Source organism: Apodemus sylvaticus, chromosome 2, assembly GCF_947179515.1.
Source record: "Apodemus sylvaticus chromosome 2, mApoSyl1.1, whole genome shotgun sequence".
Lineage (NCBI taxonomy): Eukaryota > Metazoa > Chordata > Mammalia > Rodentia > Muridae > Apodemus > Apodemus sylvaticus.
Genome location: NC_067473.1, coordinates 46,821,885 through 46,846,386, shown reverse-complemented (window position 1 = coordinate 46,846,386; position 24,502 = coordinate 46,821,885). Strand labels below are relative to the sequence as shown.

At 38.8% G+C, this 24,502-nt stretch overlaps 1 protein-coding gene across 1 annotated transcript in view; it reads right to left on the bottom strand.

Annotated features, from left to right (window-relative positions):
• Nucleotides 1-24,502, bottom strand: part of Ptprz1 (protein tyrosine phosphatase receptor type Z1) — a 161,325-nt gene that overhangs the window by 17,316 nt on the left and 119,507 nt on the right. The window contains exons 14-21 of the mRNA XM_052172827.1: nt 23,340-23,431; nt 13,533-13,618; nt 11,026-11,046; nt 10,725-10,821; nt 8,203-8,285; nt 6,812-6,946; nt 5,027-5,161; nt 1,346-1,509 (exon numbers count right to left, since the gene is read on the bottom strand). Of these exons, the coding sequence (XP_052028787.1) occupies nt 1,346-1,509; nt 5,027-5,161; nt 6,812-6,946; nt 8,203-8,285; nt 10,725-10,821; nt 11,026-11,046; nt 13,533-13,618; nt 23,340-23,431 (813 nt within the window). The remainder of the gene's footprint in view (nt 1-1,345; nt 1,510-5,026; nt 5,162-6,811; nt 6,947-8,202; nt 8,286-10,724; nt 10,822-11,025; nt 11,047-13,532; nt 13,619-23,339; nt 23,432-24,502) is intronic.

Genomic DNA, 24,502 nt, shown 5'->3' with positions numbered 1-24,502 from the left:
AAACGTCAGCTTCAGCTAATTCTGAAAGGCGAAGGTCTCTGGTCTGTTGCCAGGTAGATATATTTGCAAAGGTTTTGACACAAATGACAGAAAAGATTCCACTGGGGCTTTTGGCTGAAAGTTTCGTTTCAGTGAGACCAAGGAATAAAACATAAGTCCTGGCATTTCTAAAGGGGCATCATGGAGCTGCCTTCTTCAAAGCCTCAGTCTGAGGGACAGAACTTAGGCTGCCCACACAAGTACTACAGAGAGAATTAGCGCCTTAGCGCCACTCTGCACAATAGTCAGGTCCTTGTCCCTTCCCTGAGAGACAATCCCTGACCTTCAGAAGCTTGTTTTCTGCATTCTTTGGTTTCCCTCAGTTTGTCAAGCTACCAGCCTAAACTCCCCACCCCACCCCCGACCAGCTTGTCCAAGTTTATCTTAGGAAAAGTCCAAGTTGGTGATTTGAATGTGTCAGATGAGCTAGCTGTGTGTCAAAGGCAGACAGCCACTTCTGTGAAAACACAGGTACTGCCTCAGCACAAGCACCAAGTCGAGAAATGAAAGCCTTTGCAGTCAGGAAGCTTGCCACACTTGGTCAGTATTAACTGATACTATTTTAACTAGAAACTACAAGAGTGGTATAGGTCCTATAAATTACATCCTCTTTCTCTGTCTCTCTGTCTCTGTCTCTCTGTCTCTGTTTCTTTGTCTCTCTCTGTCTCTCTGTCTCTGTCTCTGTCTCTGTCTCTCTCTCTCTCTCTCTCTCTCTCTCTCTCTCTGTCTCTCTCTCACAATGGTGTTATTTCTATTTATCAGGCTCCTCCTGAAAGTTCTAGTTCCTGGGCAGCTATGAATTGCTTAACAGAGTCAACATGACTTTCAAGAAGTTGGGAGAACAAGAAAGGGATTTGGGAGGCAAACTATTTTTAAAAAGTCCGGTGATTTTGCTAAATTTCTCCAAGTCTTACTACCTTGTAATATAAACCTAGCATGAGAACTGTATAACAGACTAAGTCAGGCCATTGACAATATTTATTGACAATATTTTAAGCACTTAAAATCTCATCCTATGGTGTTGTGTCCTGCTAATAGATATTTAAGAACAAAGCAGTGCTGTGTCTATCTCACCATTAATAAGTTGAAATTCAATTCAACAATCAGACCAATACCTGCTGCTCTGAAACCTTTAGCCTTCCAATTGCGAGTCTAGTACACTCACTCTTACCAATCAATAATTATGAGGATGGGAATATAAAATTACACTTCCTCTGTTGCACAAAATCATTTCTGGTTTAGTGCAAGTTGTTCCTTGACAGTATAAGAAGGTCTGTGGGTTTGGGAGAACAGCTCTGAGACTCACCTGCAGTGGACGACAACTGGCCCGACTGCGTGCCGCTTGGCCTGGGCAGCCTTTCTCACAAAGGCCAGCACGGGCAGGGAGTACTCAGGAGCACCCATGTCTGGCCACTGGGTGTAATGATACTGTGTGACTAGGCGCCCACTGGATCTTCCTTTCTGAGAGCCCTGGAAAAGTTCAGACAGCTGGTAGCAGCAAATAAGAACTATGCGTATTTATGTTATCCAGAATATATACATATATTGAAGCATGGATGCATCAAGACATGGCTAAGTTAAGCTAATTATCATACATTTTACCTTACATACTTAGGTTTTATTGTGGTGAGAATATATACGTTCATACACATATACATTTATGTTATTTATTATAGTTAACTTTATATGCCCATTTAGCTAGGCAGTTGTCATCAGTTTTATGAAAGCCTTTGATTTTATTGTGGTTTCTGATTTTATTAGATGTGTCTAAATTTAAACTTGTAGATTGAATAAAGCAGCTCATCTTCCATGATGTGAGATTGACTCTATAAGCCGAAGATTTGAAAACCAAACTTGAGGTTTCCTGAAGAAGAGATGCTTCTCAAGACTTCAACACAGAACCCCAACTGGAATGTCAGCTGAAGTCTTGATAATTTAGGCTCTAACTCATGCAACTTGTAGCTGAATTTCTACTCACATTCAGAGACTTCACGCTTGGTCATTTCCAAAATTACATGAGTTAATCTAAACCCCAACTATATAACTAACCATATAACTAACCATACTCATTCATCAATGTCCATCCACCCACTCATCCATCTCTATCCTTCCATCTGTCACCACCACTACCCCCATTATCATCTCTTCTCTCTCTGTGTTTTTATCTATTTACATATATATGTATCTATCCACCCACTCATTCACCTTTATTCATCTATCCATATAGATTATCCATCCATCCATCTATCTATCTATCTATCTATCTATCTATCTATCTATCTATCTATCATCAATCATCCATCTATCAATTTTTCATATTTGTTCTATTTCTTACAAAAATATCAAGGGACATATTGTTTCTCTGGGTATATATGCCTCACTGATTTTAACTCCTACCCATTTTAGGTAGATGGTAGGATTATGCCAGAGCTATACTGGGGAAGTGTCTATATGGGTCAAGAATTATTTTTTCACTACCAGTCTACGACACAATAGCTTTTTGGTTCTAAAGATATAGCTGATGCTTAGCCACGCGGAAGAAATCACTGGGATTAAGATGCCGTTGTGTTACAAGCTTTCTGCACCTTTACTTATCCAGATTTAACTCCAGTTTGGCTTTATCACTATGTTGGCTAATCTTGATTGTCAACTTGACACAACTTGTAAGAGAGAACCACACCTGAGTAATTGCCTCCACCAGACTGGCCTGTGGACATGTCTCCCGGGGCATTTTCTAATTGATAATTGATGTAGGAGGTCCAGTCTCCTGTAGGCAGTGCCATCCATGGGCAGGTGGGTCTAGGCTGTATAAGAAATCTGGCTGAGCAAGTAAGGGTGAGCAAGCTAGCAAGTAGCATTCCTCTGTGATCTCTGCTTCAATTCCTGTTCAGGTGTCCCCTGATGACAAGCAGTAAACCAACTTTCCCCTTTCCTTTCCAAGCTGATTTTGGTCATTGTTTTATCACAGCAACAAAAATCCAGCAAGGACAATCACACATTTAAGTAAAGATTGAATCTATCAAATGATGATTACCAGATGATAACCTATCATTTATTTTACTTTTGAAATTATTCTATTGGGAAGATAGGAACTATGATGTTTATAGAACATAAACATCTTTTAGCTTTGGAAACTTGTGAGTCACTAATTAAGCTAGTTAACATAAGCATTATCTCACACACTTTTTGGTGAGAACACTTCAATTTACCCTAAGAATATTTTCAGTCTGTAATATATCTTTTTAAACTATAACCACCATATTATAGAATAGCTCCCTCAACTGATCTCTCCTTGCACCCTTTGGTCAACACCATCCTGGTTCTTTTTACTTCAGTAGCTACCATTCTACTTACTCTCTATCTATAGGAGTCTAATTTCCTGGAGTCCACATATAAATAAAATCACTCCATGTTTGCCTTTCTATTTCTGGCTTATATCACTTAGCATGTTGCCTCCGAGGATCATCTAAATTGTCCAAAATGACAGATACCATGATTAATTAGGGCCAAATATTATTTCATTGTGAAAGTATGCTCCAATTTTTTAATCAGCCTATCTACTGGCGATATATTCCTATTAGTTATAATGTATCGAATAGTTTTTATGTTAACTTGACACAAGTTAGAGTCATTTCGGAAGAGGGAACATCATTTGTGTAAATATCCCACCAGATTGGTTTATGGGTGAGGGGACCCTGGTATATTCCTTAATGCTGACTGATGGAGGACCAGCCGACTCTGGGCAGTACCAGCACTAGGCTGGTGGTCCAAGGCGTGCTATAAGAACACCATCAAAAGAGCAAATCGGCAACCAACAAATTGGGAAAAGATCTTCACCAACCCTACATCAGATAGAGGGCTAATATCCAATATATATAAAGAACTCAAGAAGTTAGACTCCAGAAAACCAAATAACCCTATTAAAAAATGGAGTACAGAGTTAAACAAAGAATTTTCACCTGAAGAACTTCGGATGGTGGAGAAGCATCTTAAAAAATGCTCAACTTCATTAGTCATTAGGGAAATGCAAATAAAAACAACCCTGAGATTTCACCTTACACCAGTCAGAATGGCTAAGATTAAAAGTTCAGGAGACAGCAGATATTGGCGAGGATGTGGAGAAAGAGGAACACTCCTCCACTGCTGGTGGGGTTGCAAATTGGTACAACCACTCTGGAAAGCAGTCTGGCGGTTCCTCCGAAAACTGGGCACCTCATTTCCAGAAGATCCTGCTATACCACTCCTGGGCATATACCCAGAAGATTCCCCAGCATTTAATAAGGATACATGTTCCACTATGTTCATAGCAGCCCTATTTATAATTGCCAGAAGCTGGAAAGAACCCAGGTATCCCTCAACAGAAGAGTGGATGCAAAAAATGTGGTATATATACACAATGGAGTACTATTCAGACATTAGAAACAATGAATTCATGAAATTCTTAGACAAATGGATGGAGCTGGAGAACATCATACTAAGTGAGGTAACCCAGACTCAAAAGGTGAATCATGGTATGCACTCACTAATAAGTGGATATTAACCTAGAAAACTGGAATACCCAAAACATAATCCACACATCAAATGAGATACAAGAAGAAAGGAAGAGTGGCCCCCTGTTCTGGAAAGACTCAGTGAAGCAGTATTCGGCAAAACCAGAACAGGGAAGTGGGAAGGGTTGGGTGGGAAAAAGGGGAGGGAAGGGGCTAATGGGACTTTCGGGGAGGGGGGTCTAGAAAAGGGGAAATCATTTGAAATGTAAATAAAAAATTATCGAATTAAAAAAAAAAAAGCTGTCTGAGGAAGCCAGGGAGCAAGTGTGCAGCTTCCTTCCATGACCTCTGCATCAGGCTCCTGCCTTGGGTTTCTGCTGTTTTCTTTGAGTAATAGACTGTTGCATGGAATTGTAAATGGAAATAAACCCTTTCTTCAGCAAGCTGCTTTTGGTTCTGGTGTTTTATCGCAGCAAGAAAAACCCTAAAACACTTACCTTTTTTATCTTTGTGTTCCTTAGGGTGAAATTCCTCACAGTATAATATGCAAGCACCTGAACATTCTTTTGGTTGACTAGGAAGCTCCCATATTCTTCACTCCCATCAGAAGGCCAGTATTGGTCACATTTTCTCTATAAAAGGAAAAATAAGCATGCAATTTTCATGTTTCTAGCATCCAATGTGCATGTCACTCTTGAAATAAGTAAAGGTTTGGGACAGTGCCATGAACGGACTATTATTATTGTGTATTATCTTCTGGGTATGGGTATTTTTCATATACTATCTCTACATATCACTTGTGTACCTGGTGCCCACAGAGGTCAGAGAATGACACTGGATCCCTCAGGACTAAAGTTACAGATGGCTGTAAGCGGCCACGTAGGTTCTGGGACTCAAACCTGGGTCCTCTGGAAGAGAAGCCAGTGCTTACAACAGCTGAACCATTTCTCTAGCTCCAACCTAAACTTTTTAACTGGCATCTCTCTTTTTTCTAGGTGATGATAAATTAGTTGTAGATGACACAGAAATCAAAGGTCTGAAAAAACCTCAGATGATCTAGTCCCGTTTTTCTCCCTTCAGACAAGGAAAGTGAATCAAGGAGCTCCGAGTTACCACAGGCTCTGCATTCCAAGCTAGGCTCCGTGCATTGAAACCTACTTTGCTCTTCATTGTTCTCCTCTGAAATTCAAGTCACTCTTTCTTACGCTATGAAGAATGCATTGAGGCAGCAGGTACCTTGATTCCTAATGATGAAACATTCTGATTGATAATGTCAACAGTTTCCTTTGAGTTGTCATGGTGATGCACTATGGGGGGATACACTATGCACTATGGGGGTGGAGAGCTGTGGTTAAGAGCAATTGTTGCTCTGTCATGGGTACAAATTCCTAGCAACCATGTAGCAGTGCACAAACTCTAACTCCAGCGTCTGGGGATCCAGCACCCTCTTCTGAATTCCACAGGCACTAGGCATGCATCTGGTGCACACACTTGTACTTGAAGGCAAAACACCCATACATATAACATAAGACACAAACAATTAGAAAGAATACTGATTGCCTTTCCTAACTTTTTCTGCTTTCCGATAGTGATTATTTCAGAAAATAGAGGTAGCTGGAAATGCTTGTACAGCTCTGTCATTCCAACACTTGGGAGTTAGAGTCAGAGTCAGAGTCAGAGTCAGAGTCAGAGGCTGAGGCAGAGGCAGAGGCAGAGGCAGAGGCAGAGGCAGAGGCAGAGGCAGAGGCAGAGGCAGAGGCAGAGGCAGAGGCAGAGGCAGGATGATTAGAAAGTCAGGATCAACTTTATAGAGAGTTTGCAGTCAGCCTAGGTTACATGAGATTCTGCCTCAGAGGATCTAGAGAACATCATACTAAGTGAGGTAACCCTGACTCAAAAGGTGAATCATTGTATGCACTCACTAATTAGTGGATATTAACCTAGAAAACTGGAATACCCAAAACATAATCCATACATCAAATGAGGTACAAGAAGAAAGGAAGAGTGGCCCCCTGTTCTGGAAAGACTCAGTGAAGCAGTATTCGGCAAAACCAGAATGGGGAAGTGGGAAGGGGTGGGTGGGAGGACAGGGGGAGAGAAGGGGGCTTGCGGGACTTTCGGGGAGTGGGGGGCTAGAAAAGGGGAAATCATTTGAAATGTAAATAAAAAATATATCGAATAAAAAAATGTAAAAAAAAAAAAGAAAATGCAATAAAATAAAATGAACGAATTAAAAGCATCCCTAACTGATGTCAGAGATGTCCTGATTGATGGCTACGTACTCTTCCTTTCTCCACGAGGTTTGTGATCATAACGATGACCTCCACGTTATGCTCCCATATCATTCTCCAGAAGTCTTCTGCTGTGGACTTCAGTGGACCCTGGGCAGCAATGTAAGCCTTTGGCCTGTTGTAACCCTGAAGAAATAAGTCACAAGTGTGTCTTGGTACCCAAATTACATGTTTATTTAAAACTGGAATCTAACGTCAGCACCCCCCTTTTCAGTATCAGTAAATTGCACAAAGAGCTTGAGAAGCTATAAAACGATAGCACCAGGAAAGGTAGCAATTTGCCTTCTACTTTAACTTTTGTACAAAATATTGAGTTATCTTTGAGATTACCATAGATTTGCATCTCTCTGCTCCAGATGCATTTGGTCCAAAAGTGTTTAGAGTCTTGTCCTTAATTGTGTTATTTCAAAACGTTTTTCAGCCAATGAAGCTCAGCTGTTCAGAGTTAAGAAAGTGCTAGAATTATGGGCTCTTTCCTTTTCTTGGGGATACCGAGTCTGGCTCACCATTACCAGGTGTCTCTTAAGGAGCAAGGAGTGTGGGCCTGACACTTTGCAAACACTGTTCTAACCTATCATCTCTACAAAATGGAAACATCATTCCTGACATGGTGTTGATGTAACAGAAGCTTAGGAGAGTTAAATGACCACTTAATATCATTGCTAGCCAGTGGCAGAGCTGGAATTCTAAGAATTTATACCTCCTAAGTCTATATTCTTCTGGCAAACAAATGGCTCCTTCTGGAAGCACAAAGTGGAGGCTCTTATAAGGAACACTCTATTGGTAGGAATTCACTGCTCTGGACTCAGTGTTGAAGGTAGAATTAACTCAAAGGCAGATTGAGAGATCAGGGTTTTGCTGATATTCAGTCAACCACATTGAGGAAATTAAATTATACATAGTCTACTGTTCTAAAGAGTGCAATAAAGCTGATGTCATGAAGTTGTCTAAAACAATAGAGGCTCAATACTGGATTTATAATATCATTTGTATATTGTTCAGCACTACTATGGGATATCTTCAGTTTAGATTTATTGATCATCTGTGAAATATATATAACACTGTGCTAAGAACTGTGGGAAAATTCGAACTAAGTACTGGGCTTATACCCTCCCATTTGTTGGGGCATCAGTCTATGAGATTATCCATAGTCTATCTGGAACATACATTTTAGACTCATTTCCCTTTCTCTCTTATAAAATAACATAAGAAGAACAGTATTATTTAATCCAAAGTCCTGTAGCCACAGGATCTCCTACAATTTATTTATTTTTGTTTGCATTTTCATTATATATCAGATAACATTTATTATATAATGGTATATGTACATCCTTGTGGAATAACAAATTCAGGGCTTTACAAAATTCCCACAAAATGCTTACATCAACATAATTGGCATTGATGTAATCAGTCAGTTTTCCATCTTTTTCGGCAAGTTGTGTGAGCTTAACCCTGCTATGATCATCTGGAACAAAAAGAGAATATATTTCACTAGAGTACAGATTGCTCTTCATAACGAAGGTCTTCTATACTTGTACCATAATTTTATCATAAAATCAAACTCAATGCAAAATAATCTGCATTGAGTGAGACATATTGATTTGACAAACATAACAAAGAGAGATAGGCCATGATCTCCAATTTAAGAAAGTTTCTAATGTAATGAGACTAAGCTATCCAGGAAGTGACGTACAAGTCCCAAGAGGGTGAAGCACAGTGCCAAGAGGAAAGGGGGCAGAAACTAAGCTGGTGTAATAACCAGTTAGATAAGGCAATAGCCAAAGTTAGATAGATTTTTATAATGGTACAGGGACTGGGAACAGTGGAGCTCTAGGTGAGACAAATGTGGTGGGAGCTTCACAAAGCTGAGGAAGGAGGAAGCAGACACCCTCTGATCAGGAAGTTGGAAGAGGAAGCAGGGAAGGAAGCAGAAGGAGCCTTGGGCCTGTTTGTGAAGGGCGTGTTTGTCACAAACAAGGACAAGGAAGTAGATCTGATGGATAGCAGGTCCATTAGTCTGCCCAACAGTAGCAGGCTACAGGAGTATAGACAGGGTCTGGATATCTTTCTTCACTTCTAAAATAGTTAATATCTATTTTTTTCCAGGTTGTTTTCGGCAGTAAACAAAACAGTAGTATTTACAATGCTAAGGAAACCTCCTTCTCTTAACATAACCAGGATAAATGTCTCAGGTAAAGAAACAAATCTATAGTCAGATGAGTCAGAGGACTCATCTGCTAAATAGTAAGGGCTGGTGTGAGCCACAAGGCAAGGAAGGCAGCATTAACGTAAACTGCTGAAGAGAACATGATAATTAAAGGGGGGAAGATGCAGCTCTGTACGCTCCTACAGCTGGGCTGGAACCAGAATTTCAGCGACCCTCTGGTAATGCATTTGTTAAGAATCCACCCAATGACCACCGGAGAAGGGAATCTATGATTTTACATTTCATTTTCCTCTTAGAATGATGAAGGAACATGAAGCCATATTTCAAGATATGAAGGGCATAATCTGCAGGCTACCGAACCCAAAATATATGTCCCAACCCAGCCACAAAGCCTTTGGCCTGTAATATTGTCCTGCTTGCAAAATATGTTGTACAATGTTGGCACAAAGCTTGTGGGAGTAACCAATTAATGTCTGACTTGACCTAAGGCCCTCTCCATGAGATGGAACCCCTGCCTGACACTGCTTAGATGACCAAGAACCAGACAGTAGAGAGATCAGAGACCTACAGGAAAACCAAATTCTATTGATCTCAAAAAAAAAAAGTAGTAATAAAATGTCTCCTAATGACATTCTGCTGTATTCATAGATCAAGGCCCTATTCAGTCAGCATTAGAGAAGCTTCCTCCAGCAGCAGGCAGGGACAAATACAGAGGCTCCCAAAGCCCACACATTACACACACATACACACAAACACACAGACACACAGTCACACACACGCACACACACAAACACACACCCAAGAGACAGAAACAGAGAGAGACAGACAGACAGACTTTGAAGCACTCAGCTTTAAATGAGATGTCCTCATCAAATCCCTCCCTCTCAGAGCTCAGGAAACCCCAAGAAAGAGAAGGCAGAAAGAATGAAAGAGCCAAGGGGATAGAGGATGCTAGGAGAATGAGTCCTTCTAAATCTACTGAGCAAAACTCATGAAGTCACAAAGACTGAAGCAGCAAGCACGGGCCCTGCATGGGTCAGCACCAGGGCCTCTGTGTATATATCATGGCTTCCAGTTCAGTGTTTTTAATGAGACTCCTGAGTGTCAGGGTGAGTGGGTCTCTAATTTTTGTGGCTTCTCTTGGGCTCTTTTCCTTCTCTTGGTTCACTTTGTCTGAATTTGATGTGATAGTTTCTGTTTTATCTTATTATATTCTGTTCTGTTTTGTTTTGCTATTATCTCATAGAAGCCTGTTCTTTAGAGAAAGAATGCAGCTAGGAAAAGGTGGGAGGCGGGATGTAAAGAGGATCTTCAGTAGATTCTGTGCAAAAGCCTCAGGAAGAATTCCAAGAAAGGCTGGAAGCAAGCACCGGTAGGAGCCGAAAGAGGAAACCCAGAGAATCTCAGCTGGTCAGTAAACACGCTCAGAGCAAGTGGATCGTCAGCAGAAGTTGGAGTGTGAACTATAGACAATGGCTAAAACTGCGGTTAGAGTAAAACAGGCTCTGGGGCCCAAGGAAAGGACTGGATTAAAACTGAAGATCATTCTGCATAAAAGAAACCACGTGCTGCAGTGACCCTAGTGTCATGCTAGGGTTAGCAGGCAGAAGATTCTCTTCCCTGATCACACAGGCCTCGAGACAGTCCTCTGAAGTCCGTTGGCAAACAGCGGAAGAACACTGGTTGACAGGACAGCAACGACGAGGCTGCGGTTCTCTGAGCTAAGAACATACTTACAGGCTACGATATTGACGTATCTGTTCTTGTGCTTGTTGTCTGGGTGATTGGAGCTGTCTGCTGTGATACCTAAGTCAACAGTACAGCTCTGTACTTCCTGGAAAAAAAAAAGGCATGCATCGCCTTTTAACATAAATTCTTTAAAACTAGTGCCTTTAAATATAAGGAAGACAAAACAAATAAAATGGTCTATCAAAAATGTATATATATATATATACATATAGATGTATATATATATTACATATTTACATGTTACAACTACTTCTTGGCTAAAAGGAAATGCAGTGAAATAATGCCTTACCTGGTAAAACTCTTTCAGTGTCTAATGAGGAAATGAATGCCAAAAAAGTAAAGAAATCAAATTCCACAGCACACGACAAATGAGAAAAGAAAGTGTTCATATTAGGTTCACAATGGAAAACTATGATCATGCAATAAATACATTTGTCACATACTAACACAACAGAATGTTTCAAACAGTTGCACACAAATCAAAATGTCACATAATTTGGAACCTTAATTATGTAAATGATAAAACCAGCATGTTTAAATGGAGATGCAGATGTAGTATAATAGATATTTAAAATGATAAGAACCACATATCCCATGACCCATTCTGTCACAGTAATTGGCTTAAGTACAAAGATGTTTGAATTGACTTCAATAGCACTATTTGAAACTCCGAATTAGTGATACATATTTTGAGTTATTTTATGGAATAAATTCGCTTCCTGTTAGGTGGTTTATAACAGATTTAGGGTTTTCAAAACATTACCTACTCCTAAATGAGTCTTAATCTGTGACTAAATAACACCATTGTTTTGAAACAAAATCTACAAAGCATTACTTTGTATAGATTTGACTAGTAGAATTGTTAAAAAAAAAAACTTTAATGAGCTTGGCAAAACAGTTTGGCTAACTTTCTATTAAAATGGACTAAAGACTTGTCCAGAAGTGTTCCCCATCTAAACAATCGATTTATAATTCATAAATATTTAGAACCGAGATAATAAAACCAAAGCCTTGTAATTTCGGACAAAGTAAAACCCAAACCTAACCTCTCCACCAAGTGCTCCAACCCCTCCCTCTAAGAGCTCTGAAGGCCTCTTAGGCCACGAGACAATCTGAATGCCGAAAAACAGTCTAGTATATGAACCACTTAAAAGGTGTAGCATTATTAGTTATTAAGGTAATTATTCAGTTAATGAGAAATTTTCTTAAATAAGACTTAGTTAAAAAGCGATGGAATTAGGAGAAATTTCTGAGTGGAAATGTGGTTATTAGATTAATTTCATCCTATGCATGGACTGTTTAATAATTTCAGGATTTGCTTGATAGATATGAATCAATGACTGTCCTTGAGACAGTGTTAACTATAAATCTTTCTTTTTTGCTTAGAATTTGCTTTTGTGTATGTGCATGTGGAATGTCACAGCCATTTATTGCCCATATCCCCCTGTTGAATTATAGCTCTATTTGAGGTTTTTCAACATCAAAACCCTGATGTTTTCCAACAGGAGTAATTGTCATTAACAGTGCTGTTAACACTGCAGCAACACTGTATCTCAGGAACCTCCGGCTGATTCTAAGAGAGCAAATGCGATCCTTTAAATATGAGACTCCTTATGCTATAGCACATTTCACATCTAATCTTCTGAAAGCTTTCTAATCTGTGGCCATTTCCCTCCCTATCTATGTCTTGATTGACAGGACTCCTAGGAAGTTGTTGTTGTGTGTAAGAAGTTGTTGGGTACACAGGGAATAGATCAAGGCACAACAAATCCTGAGATCAGGGCCAGAGCTCCAAAACCTTTAAAGAGAGAGAGAGTTCTAGGGAATGTTGAGGTGGTAGGGAGGGAAGAAGAGATAAAAAGGTAATATAGAGAGTGGTGCTTCCCAGCTGGAGTGACTGGGTGGTGGGAGGGAGAGGCTGACCACTGCTTCCTGATGTTGAGGTTCCTGGAAAGGATATGAGAGGCCAGCCTTGCTATTTATCAGTTGTTAATGAATTCATTTCTATGAAGTTTAATTGCATCCATTATTTTTATATGATCCCATATAGTGAATCCTGGAGTTGAATAAAATTGACTATGAAGCCCCTGGCCAGTAACTTGTAACTCTCAGAGATGGCTGCTACTTGTGTGTGTGTGTGTGTGTGTGTGTGGTCTTTATTATTTAACCCAGGACATGTGACTCTTTATTTTGAGAAGTATACTTCAGTGACAGGTCAGTGTGACACACTTGTAGCAAAGTTTTCTACTTCTTCTAAGAGCATTTAACAGTGTAATTAGAAAATATTTTATTGATTATAATGTTCAAATGATTTTAGAAATATACGTTTTCTTGGAAACTGCATGTGATTTTACCTTGTGTAACAAACATTTCTAAATGCTTCTCTGTGTTGGTGTAGGCTTCATATAGTTTTGCTGAAAATCATCAGGTTTAATAATTTAGTATACTTTATGTTACTTAGAAAAGAAATCACTATTACTTATTTAGGTTTTAAGAAAAGAACCTTACCAATATGTATCTAATGGGAGAGGAGTTCCACTTATGTATGTTTCTTTTACTAGTGCATGCTCACTTTTAAAACAGAAAGCCAAGCTTCTAAGTTACTAAGTAAGCCACGCTTTCTAAGTAACTAAAACACATCTCCTAAGCCCAGATGTAATCATGAAATGCATACCATATTTTTTCCTAGAAACAAAGGTGGTTTCAATGTCTTTACATCATGAAATTTAGCTGTGTGCTAAATCGTTGACATTTATTACATTTGATATTATTAGAACAGACATATTTAAATCATACCTCAAATTCTTCAGTGAATCCATTACTTGCATGTAAATCTGCAACGTGCTTTGGAAAATGCTTTATTGGAATTGCTCCAATATCATCTATGTGAATAAAATAAACACATTAGAAACGATAACAGTGGAAATTGCTGTCTCTTCCACTATAAAGTATCGCTTAAAATAAATGCAAACTTTAACCATGATAACTAAACTGCAATTAACAACTATATATATGTGTGTGCGTGTGTGTGTATATATATATATATTTACATATATATATATATTATAGAATTGGATTTAATTATACATTTTTCCTTATATACTCTAAAGAGAAACTAATTTCTTTTTATTTTAGTTTATAAATAACCCTAAAGCCGTACTTCTTAACAATGCAGTCGTCTTGTTTTGGACAATTGTGTTTAATATGAATAAAGATTGTCTATAAATTCTGGCAAAAAGTTATGCAGAAATTATTTATTAATTTACTTATTTAATATATGTTTATTTATTTGTATTTATGGGCTCACAATATAAAAGCTGGCCTTAAATATGTCCTATTACACTGACTAGACTTAAATTCTCCATCCTGCTTCAGTCTCTCAAGTGTGGGATTTGAGGCATTGTCCCATAATCCCCAGCTAAATTTTTAATCTAGTACAGTGCAATTACAATTATATAAAGTTACATGGTTTAATATCTTATTTTTATGAGAAGATATGTATATGTTTACGCTTGAAAAGATTTCTTCCTTCTCTCTACATGTAAGAGAAAGCATTTATATGAAGGGTATTCATTAATAATATAAGTGATAATTTAAGAACAACTTTGGAGCTTTTTATCTGTAAACCTGCAAGAATTTTCATTTGAAAATGTCCTATGTAAATGAAGCCATGAATTTGTTAACTTGTAACAAATTTGAAAAGGGGCAAATTACTTTAAGCAGTTAGCCCTGCACTTTCCTTTCCTTTTCTAGGAAAGATTTTCTGAGATTAAACTTAGTAGTTCGCAGTATATGATTTTACCAGTGATCTTTCTAATAAGGAAACGTCAAACATATTTCACCAGAAATAGTTATTTACATTAACAGATGTTCAGCATTTCGGCCTTCTAAAAATTTTAAGCTTCAGTTACTAAGAATTCGTTGATTGAAAAAAGAAATTAAACTCCATCTGCTCTTCCTCTCAGGTGGGCGGACCTGAATACTAACATTGAATTAGCCAGTGGAGCTTGCAAAGCACCTAGGTGTAATTTCACCTTCACACCTATGCAAAAATTGTGCTTGAAAGTAGCATTTATAATTAGGGAAGAAAACAAAAATGATTTGTCACGCCTAAATCATTAGTTCCTATGAATGTCCTTTAGAGCCACAGGTCCCCCACCCTCATGCCCAGCTAACCCAGCACTGCAGACACACCAAGTATTCTGGCAAGTCCTTTGATAATTGGTCTGCACGTGAAACAGGGATATATCTTCATTTCCTAATTTTACACGAAGAGAAAACACTTCCATGATCAAGGGTGGTTGCTCCAGACCTGAGTGAGTGAGATGACCTGTCTTTGGTTACTGCTCTTTTGACATCCAAAACAAGTCTTAGACAAGTTCTCGATTTTGAATTACTGTATTTAATTGGTAGTAACAGATCATGCTGGACTCTGGCTAATATACAGCCCATGATAATGGGGTATGTAAAGCAGATGTTTGGAAGTGAAGATAATCCCAATTCCACAGACATCTGAGAGTTTGCAGTCTGAAACTGTTAAAGGGTCAACACTCTATTAAAGTAACCTTATAGTCTTAATACAAGCTAGAACAGGAAGCAGCTTCTATGTATAGAAAGAACAAAATTAATAATACATATTTTATGTAACAAATTCTGGCATAAAGAAAAATGTGAAGTAAACAATTGCTTTTCTGATATTTTGTTAATGGGATTTCAGAAGATAACACCATGCAGAATCCAGGTCTCTGGCGGCAACTTGTGGAGCATCTACAGTTTGAAACAAGACTCATAAATGACCACAGGGAAGACAAGCCTAGTTTCTTGCCCTGGTTTAGAAAATGTTGTCACTGTTTCTTCTCTATTTTTTTATTCTTCTTCCTCTGCTTGCATATTTCTTTAAAAAAATCTCCCTTTCTTTTAATATATATATTATATATAATATATACATACATATATTATCTTTTGAGATTATATCATTTCCCATCATTTTGCTCCCTCTAAATCCTCCCATGTACACCTGCCTTGCCCACTTTTTTAATTGTTGTTGTTGTTGATGGTGGTGGTGGTGGTGGTGGTGGTGGTGGTGGTGTGTGTGTGTGTGTGTGTGTACTTTTAAACACACAGATATAAGTTGCTCAGAATGTATAGTATTACTTGTATAAATATATTTTCAGGGCATACAGGTGTTAGGATAACAAATTGATGTGATATTCTCTTCCTTGAAAAAGATTATTTCACCAGGTTTCATTGTTCCTTGGTTGTCTGTAGTTATTTTTGTAGGACTGAGGCCCCATGGGCCTTCTGTCATCTACGCTAACATGTCTATTGCTGTTCCCCTTCTTCAGCTCATACTTAGGCAATCATGTTGATGAGATGTTTGTGTGCAGCTTTGTCATATCTTAGAGACACAGTCTTACAACAGGCTCCCTGTTCCTCTGGCTCTTACAATCCTCCTACTACATCTCTCACAATGATACCTGAGCCTGAGGTGCCAGAATTGTGTGTAGACTCGTCAGTGGGAACTGGGATCACAGCTTGGCATTTTGATCAGTTGTAATTCTGGTGGTGGTGGTGGTGGTGGTGGTGTGTGTGTGTGTGTGTGTGTGTGTACTTTTAAACACACAGATATAAGTTGCTCAGAATGTATAATAGTACTTGTATAAATATATTTTCAGGGCATACAGGTGTTAGGATAACAAATTGATGTGATGTCAAATGGTCACTGTCTATTGCAAAGAGAAGTCATCTTGATGAAGGGTGAGGACTCCACTCATCTGGCTAGACTCTGGAGAAAGATGTGTCCTTTTTTTCCTTAGCCCTTTGTGTTCTGAAAAGTTATAATGTATAATGTAATCACATAAATGGCTGTGATTTTGGCTCCAGAGGAAAACTCCAGGGTCAAGGTGTGTTCGCATCTTAACGATTCTGCTTTCTGAGTGTTGTTGTCTGTGTAAATGTTGATATAATAGACAATGAAAAAATTAAATTATTCAATATCTGGAAAGGTTCAAACAACTATAAATTCTTGGTATTCCTATCCTCCCCCTCCCATAGTACAGCAACCATTATTTATGGTGTTTGTTTTGGGGGTACATGTGTATGTGTGCACCCCAATATTAAGAAACACATTTTCACACAAACGCATATGATCAGAAATGGTCTGTCTTAAGTTTTATGTCAACTCAACATACCTAGAGTCATTTGAGAAGAGGGACTCCTGAGCACTGGGAAGACATCTCTATAGCATTGGTCTATAGGCAAATCCGCCCACACATTTTTTTGATTCATGATTGAAATGGGTGGGAGATGCCAGTCCTTTGTGGGTGGTACAACCCCTTTGCTGTTGGTGTGCACTTGTAGAAGGACGCAGGCTGCGCAAGCCATGAGACACAACCCAGTAAGAAAGGTTTCTCCATGGCTTCTCCTTCAGTTCCTGCCTACAGATTCCTGCCTTGAGTTCCCACCCGGACTTCACTCAATGATGCCTATTATTAACTGGAAGTGTTAAGATCAAATAAACCCTTTCCTTTCCAAGTTGCTTTTGGTTTCAGTGTTTTGTCACTGCAATAGAAACCTCAACTAAAAAAAAAAAAGTGAAGTTTCAGAGGGAAATTTGAAAGTCCCTTAAGGACTCTTCTTAAGAATGTTTTAATACTCAATGATGCCTATTATTACCTGGAAGTGTTAAGATCAAATAAACCCTTTCCTTTCCAAGTTGCTTTTGGTTTCAGTGTTTTGTCACTGCAATAGAAACCTCAACTAAAAAAAAAGTGAAGTTTCAGAGGGAAATTTGAAAGTCCCTTAAGGACTCTTCTTAAGAATGTTTTAGTACACGGAGATAAGAATGGATCAATTCGCATTCTTCTGCATGCTGACCTCCAATTGAACCAGCACCATTTGTTGAAAAGGCTATCTTTTCTCCACTGGATGTTTTTGGCTCCTTTGTCGAAGATCAAGTAACCATAGGTGTGTGGATTCATTTCTGGATCTTCAGTTCTATTCCATTGGTCCACTTGTCTGTCACTGTGCCAATACCATGCAGTTTTTAACCCTATTGCTCTGTAGTATTGCTTGAAGTCAGGGATACTGATTCCTCCAGAATTTCTTTTGTTGTTGTGAATAGTTTTAGATATCCTGGGTTTCTTGTTATTCCAGATAAATTTGAGAATTGCTTTTTTTTTAAATTTATTGATATATTTATTTACATTTCAAATGATTTCCCCTTTTCTGGACCCCCACTCCCAAAAAAGTCCCATCAGTCCCCTTCCCTCCCCCTGTTTTCCCACCCAACCCTTCCCACTTCCCTGTTCTGATTTTGCTCTATACTGCTTCACTGAGTCTTTTCAGAACAAGGGGCCACTTCTCCATTCTTCTTGTACCTCATTTGATGTGTGGATTATGTTTTGGGTAGTCCAGTTTTCTAGGTTAATATCCACTTATTAGTGAGTGCATACCACGATTCATCTTTTGAGTCTGGGTTACCTCACTTAGTATGATATTCTCCAGCTCCACCCATTTGCCCAAGAATTTCATGAATTCATTGTTTCTAATGGCTGAATAGTACTCCATTGTGTATATATACCACATTTTTTGCATCCACTCTTCTGTTGAGGGATACCTGGGTTCTTTCCAACTTCTGGCAATTATAAATAGGGCTGCTATGTACTAAACTTCACTCCAAGTGGATCAAGGACCTCCATGTAAAACCAGACACACTGAAATTAATAGAAAAGAAACTGGGGAAGACCCTTGAGGACATGGGCACAAGGGTAAAGTTCCTGAACAGATCACCAATAGCTTATGCTTTAAGATCAAGAATTGACAAATGGGATTTCATAAAATTATGTTTCTGTAAGGCAAAGGACACTGTTAAAAGGACAAAACGGCAATCATCAAATTGGGAAAGGATATTCACCAACCCCACATCTGATAGAGGGCTAATATCCAATATATACAAAGAACTCAAGAAGTTAGACCCCAGGGAACCAAATAACCTTATTAAAAAATGGGGTACAGATCTAAACAAAGAATTTTCACCTGAAGAAATTCAGATGGCAGAGAGGCACCTTAAGAAGTGCTCAACATCATTAGTCATTAGGGAAATGCAGATCAAAACAACCCTGAGATTTCACCTTAAACCAGTCAGAATGGCTAAGGTCAAAAACTCAGGAGACAGCAGGTGTTGGCGAGGATATGGAGAAAGAGGAACACTCCTCCACTGCTGGTGGGGCTGCAAGATGGTACAAGCACTGTGGAAATCAGTCTGGAGGTTCCTGAGAAAACTGGACATGAGACTTCCAGAGGACCCTGCTATACATCTCCTGGGCATATACCCAAAGGATTCCCCGGCATGCAATAAAGACACATGCTCCATTATGTTCATAGCAGCCTTATTTATAATAGCCAGAAGCTGGAAAGAACCCGGATGCCCCTCAAAGGAGGAATGGATACAGAAAATGTGGTATATTTACACAATGGAATACTACTCAGCAATTAGAAACAATGAATTCACAAAACTTTTAGGCAAATGGTTTGATCTGGAAAATACCATCCTAAGTGAGGTAACCCAATCACAAAAGAATACACATGGAATGCAATCTCTGATAAGTGGATATTAATTAGCCCAGAAGCCCTGAATACCCAAGGCACAAATTGCATAACAAATGAGTCCCATGAAGAAGTATGGAGAGGGTCCTGATTTTGGAAAGGATTGATCTAGCATTGGAAGGGAATATAAGGACAGAGAAAAAGGAGGGAGGTGATTGGAGAAGGGATGGAGAAAAGAAGGTTTATGGGACATATGGGGAGGGGAGGTCCGGGAAAGGGGAAATCATTTGAAATGTAAACAAAGAATATAGAAAATAAAAATATTTAAAAAAAAGAATGTTTTAATATTTCGATTGAGGAATCTGTGGTTCTGGTCATCTCAGGCTAGAAAATTGTCTGTGATTAAGAAGACACCAGTGTCCCTAAGACAAAAATCTTCTAGTACTTCTTTGGATCAATAGGCAGAAGTTGTAGTTCAGAATAGACCTAGACTCTTCCTTTGCTAGCAGCCAAACTTGGTAACATGTAAGAGTTTCCCAGGTGGTACTAGTTTTGAAGAATTTAAGGATTCAAAAAGAGAAGTTGAGGCTTGGCACAGTGAGGGACCAGGTAGGAATGTAGGCCCAGCTGTAGCAGAGACTCTAGCACTTTGGCGATGCCATTACCATGAGATCACCTTCAAGGATAGCAATGGGTGTGGATCAAAGCCAAGCTGAGCCTACAAGACAAGTTGCATGTGCTGTGGATGACTGAGTCAGAGAAGTGGAGCTGCCCAGGTCCTTTGGAGTCCAGAACATCATAATCTGAGAAGTTTGACGCTGAGCTTTATACTGTTAGACTTTGGTTTTTGCCTTGATCTGATTCTAACTGTGCCTTGTTCTTCCTTTTTGAAATAAGAAGAATGCAACTTACTTATTAATTTTCTGGAAGCTTACAGTCGAAAAACCTTTGGAAATTTAGAGTTGCTTTGGATATTTTAGAGAGGCTTCAAACTTTGAAAGAGACTGATTTTTTTTTAAAGAGTCTTGAGTTTTTAAAGACTGGAACTTTTTGAAATTAAAATGTTTTATACTTTTTATTCATATGAACATGATATCTTGGCCATAACAAGGAGGGGAATGTTATAATATGATGGTTATGTGTTTTGATGTCAAGTTGAAAAGGGGGCAATTGTCCTGGTTATTTTTATGGTATTTTGACTCAAATTACAGCCGTTTGGGAAGTGGGAATTTAGATTGAGAAAATGCCTCTTTAAGATTGGCTAAGTGTGTTGGTCATTTTCTTGATTATTGATTGAAGTGGGAGAGCCCAACCCATGGTGAGTTGTACATACATTGTGTATATGAACAGAGTTTTATAGAAAACAGTTTGAGCAAGCCATGGGGAGCAAGCCAGTAGGTGATGTTGCTCTACAGTCTGTCCTTCAGTTCTTGCTTTCAAGAGTTCCTGCCATGATTTCTTGCCCTGACTTCTCTCAGTGATAGAGTGTGATCTGAGCATTGTAAGATGAAGTTAGTCCCCCCTTTCCCCAAGATGCTTTTGGTCATAGTGTTTTATAACAGCAATAGAAACCCTAACTATTACAGAAACTACATTTTAGCTTTATTTCTGTCTTTTTTCTCCTGCCCACATGTCTGACCATTTTTGTGTAGGTTTCCTCTACCACAGTAGAAATGAATGAAAGTCTTAGAATTTCATGACTTCATTGTTTTTAATAGCTGATTAATAGTCCATTATGCAAATGTACCACATTTTCTGTATCCATTCCTTTGTTGAGGGACATCTGGGTTCTTTCCAGCTCCTGGCTATTATAAATAAAGCTGCTATGAACATAGTGGAGCACGTGTCCTATGCCCAAGAGTAGTATAACTGGGTTCTCTGGTATACTATGTCCAGTTTTCTGAAAAAATGACAAACTGATTTCCAGAGTAGTTGTACTAGCTTGCAACCCCACCAGCAGTGGAGGAGTGTTCCTCTTTCTCCACATCCTTGCCAGCACCTGCTGTCACCTGAGTTTTTGATCTTAGCCATTCTGACTGGTGTCAGATGAAACCTCAGGGTTGTTTTGATTTGCATTTCCCTGATGACTAAGGATGTTGAACATTTCTTTAGGTGATTCTCAGCCATTCTGTATTCCTTAGTTGAGAATTCTTTGTTTAGCTCTAGCCCAGAAGTTCAGAATACCCAAGATACAATTCACAGATCAAATGAACCTCAAGAAGAAGGGAGAACAAAATATGGATAATTTGGTCCTTCTTAGAAGGGGAAACAAAATACCGGTGGAAGGAGATACAGAGACAATGTGTGGAGCAGCGACTGAAGGAAAGACCATCCAGAGACTGCCCCACCTGGGGATCCATTCCATATACAGTCACCAAACTCAGATACTTTGTGGATGCAAACAAGCACTTGCTGACAGGAGCCTGATATAGCTGTTCCCTGAGAGGCTCTGCCAGTACCTGATAAATACAGAGGTGGGTGTTCTCAGTCAACCACTGGACTAAGCACAGGGTCCCCAATGGAGGAGCTAGAGAAAGGATCCAAGGAGCTGAAGGAGCTTGCAGCCCCATAGGAGGAACAATAATATGAACCAACCAGTACCCCCCAGAGCTCCCAGGAACTAAACCACCAACCAAGGAGTACACATGGAGGGACCCATGGTTCTAGCATATGTAGCAGAGGATGGGCTTGTTGGACATCAAAGGGATGAGAGGCCCTTGGTCCTGAGAAGGCTCAGTGCCCCAGTATGGGGGAGGGAGGATGTCAGGACAAGGAAGTGGGAGTAGGTGGGTTGATGATCAGGGGGAGAGAGGATTGGATAGGGGGTTTTTGGAGGGAAAACCAGAAAAGGGAATAACATTTGAAATATAAATAAAGAAAATATCTATTTTTTTAAAAAAAAGAAATGACTGAAAACCTTATTGTGCTGGTTAGCTTTTGTTTACTTGACACAAATGAGTCACCTCGGATGAGAGAACTTCCAGTGAGGAATTGCTTTCATCAGACTGTTTTGGGCATGCCTATGGGGATTTTTTTCTAAATTAATTATCTATCGGAGAGAGCCCATCCTACTGTGCATACTACCACCTGTGGGAAAGTGGTCCTCGATTGTATATATATATATATAAAGGCAAACTGAGCAATCTATGGAGAGTAAGCCAGTAAGTAGTATTCTTCCATGTTCTTTGTTTGAATTTCTACCGCCAGTTGACTACCTTGGGTTCTGTCCTGATTTTGCTCAGTGATGAACTATATAAACTGTAAGCTAAAGTAAACCTCCTCCTACAATCCCACAAGTTTTTTTTTCCTGTCATGGTTTTTAATACCAACAAGAGAAACCCAACTAGGATAATTATTTTCAACTAATATTATTGCTAGTGATTTTTCTACATATTGTACCAGGATAATTATAAATCAGTTTGTCATATCATCTCTGTGACTAAGAATATTTGAAATCAATGAGAATAGTATATAAGACTAGTTGACTGACATGATATAACACTTCTTTTTTTTTTTTATAAAGGTGAGGGTAACATTAAAAATACACATATCTATGGATTTCCACTTGGGACGCTCCTGACTTGACAAAAGAAAAATTCATATTTGTGGTCTTAAATAACTAGGATGGGCTTAGGATTTTTATAAAACTGACAGTACTGAGAGCATTTCCCACTACTGAAAGCAGTGAGCATGATTTAAATATTTTGGAGTCAACTGACAAGAAACCACACCATTCCTTTGAGCTAAAAAAAAAAAAACAACAACATCTTCTCCAAACCATAAGTTATGTTAATGAATGGACGTGGTTGTCCCAGAGTACCTTGGGAGATATATGTTGAGTTGTGTCATCTGTCCTGACAAGATTCAGTCTCATCTAAGACCAGAATTATGCTGAGGTATTTTTTTGTTCCTTATTTGCATAACATTTTAGTAATAAATATTTACTCATGTGTATTATAGATATTTGGAAAATATTCCAATAAAGGCAAACCTTCCTTCACTGTTTTTTGCTTTTGGCATATTCAAAATCCTCATAAGCAGTCACTAGGTCATTACCTGAAATTGGAAAGATGGGTGTTGGTGGTGTAGAGATTACTCGAGGGGATGTATTATCTTCTAAATAAAAGTGAGCAGTCTGGAAACATTTTCTGAAAAGAAAAAGAAAAAAAAACACATAAGAAGATGATATCCAAGCTTCTTGAAAATTTCAATGGAAGTATCAAGATTACAACAAACATGGATCCATGACCAGGAGAGTAACTATTGCATGTTCATCTGTTTTCATAAAGCAGAAATAAGGAAGACTTTCATGTCACGGAGTTTATCTGATTTTTACCAGCACCAGATGCAAACGAGTGAGCAGACATCAGACAAGCAGAGGTAGCATTTGAAGGGATGGTCGGTACCAAATACTACTTTGCAGACATAGGAAACATCAGTGCCTCAGACACTCTCCCACATTTGGCATATACCAAGGTGTCTTGCCACCTTGGCAGGATATGGGTTGAAAGTAAAGATAGTGCCCATGGAGTGTTCTTAAAACAACCATGTCCTCTGGAACATATTCCGCTGGTCAGAAAAGCTATGTCTACATAGAAATGAAATTCCACAGTGGCATCACTGTGAGAAAAGGGGAAGGCAGCTTTTACTCTTCAAGAATACAGCAGTAGTGGAACTTAAGAGGATAATGAACACACAAGCAAAACTAGAAGTGATTTTTATTTCTGACAGATGCTAGTCTTGTTGATGAGCATTTGGAGAATGAATATATTTAGAAGCAATGACAATTGTGACCTACGATGTCACCTGCATCTATTTTCATTCAGATAATAAGAGTAACATCTGGTGAGAGCACATTACACAGTGTGGAGCAGAGCAAAGACACAACTGCTGCTCTCCAATAAAGCAAGCCATCCCGTAATTTGAGAGATTTAGGTAATTAAAACCGCTAATGACTCTTTTTTTGATGTACATTATTTTATTTAAGTTAGTCACAAATGGTTGAGTTTCCACAGAAATATCTCTCTACAGGAAAATGTTAATCTGATTTTCCATTTTAAAGCTTCAAGCTCCGTGGTATTAATCCTAATGAGCTTTAACGTGACATTTGTTCTTATTCAGTGACCTCCTAAATCTCAGTATATTTCTAGGAAATCCGTTCCCTGGATACAGTTCTTGAATGGCCTCCCATCTTTATTAAAATCATATTGTTATCTCAG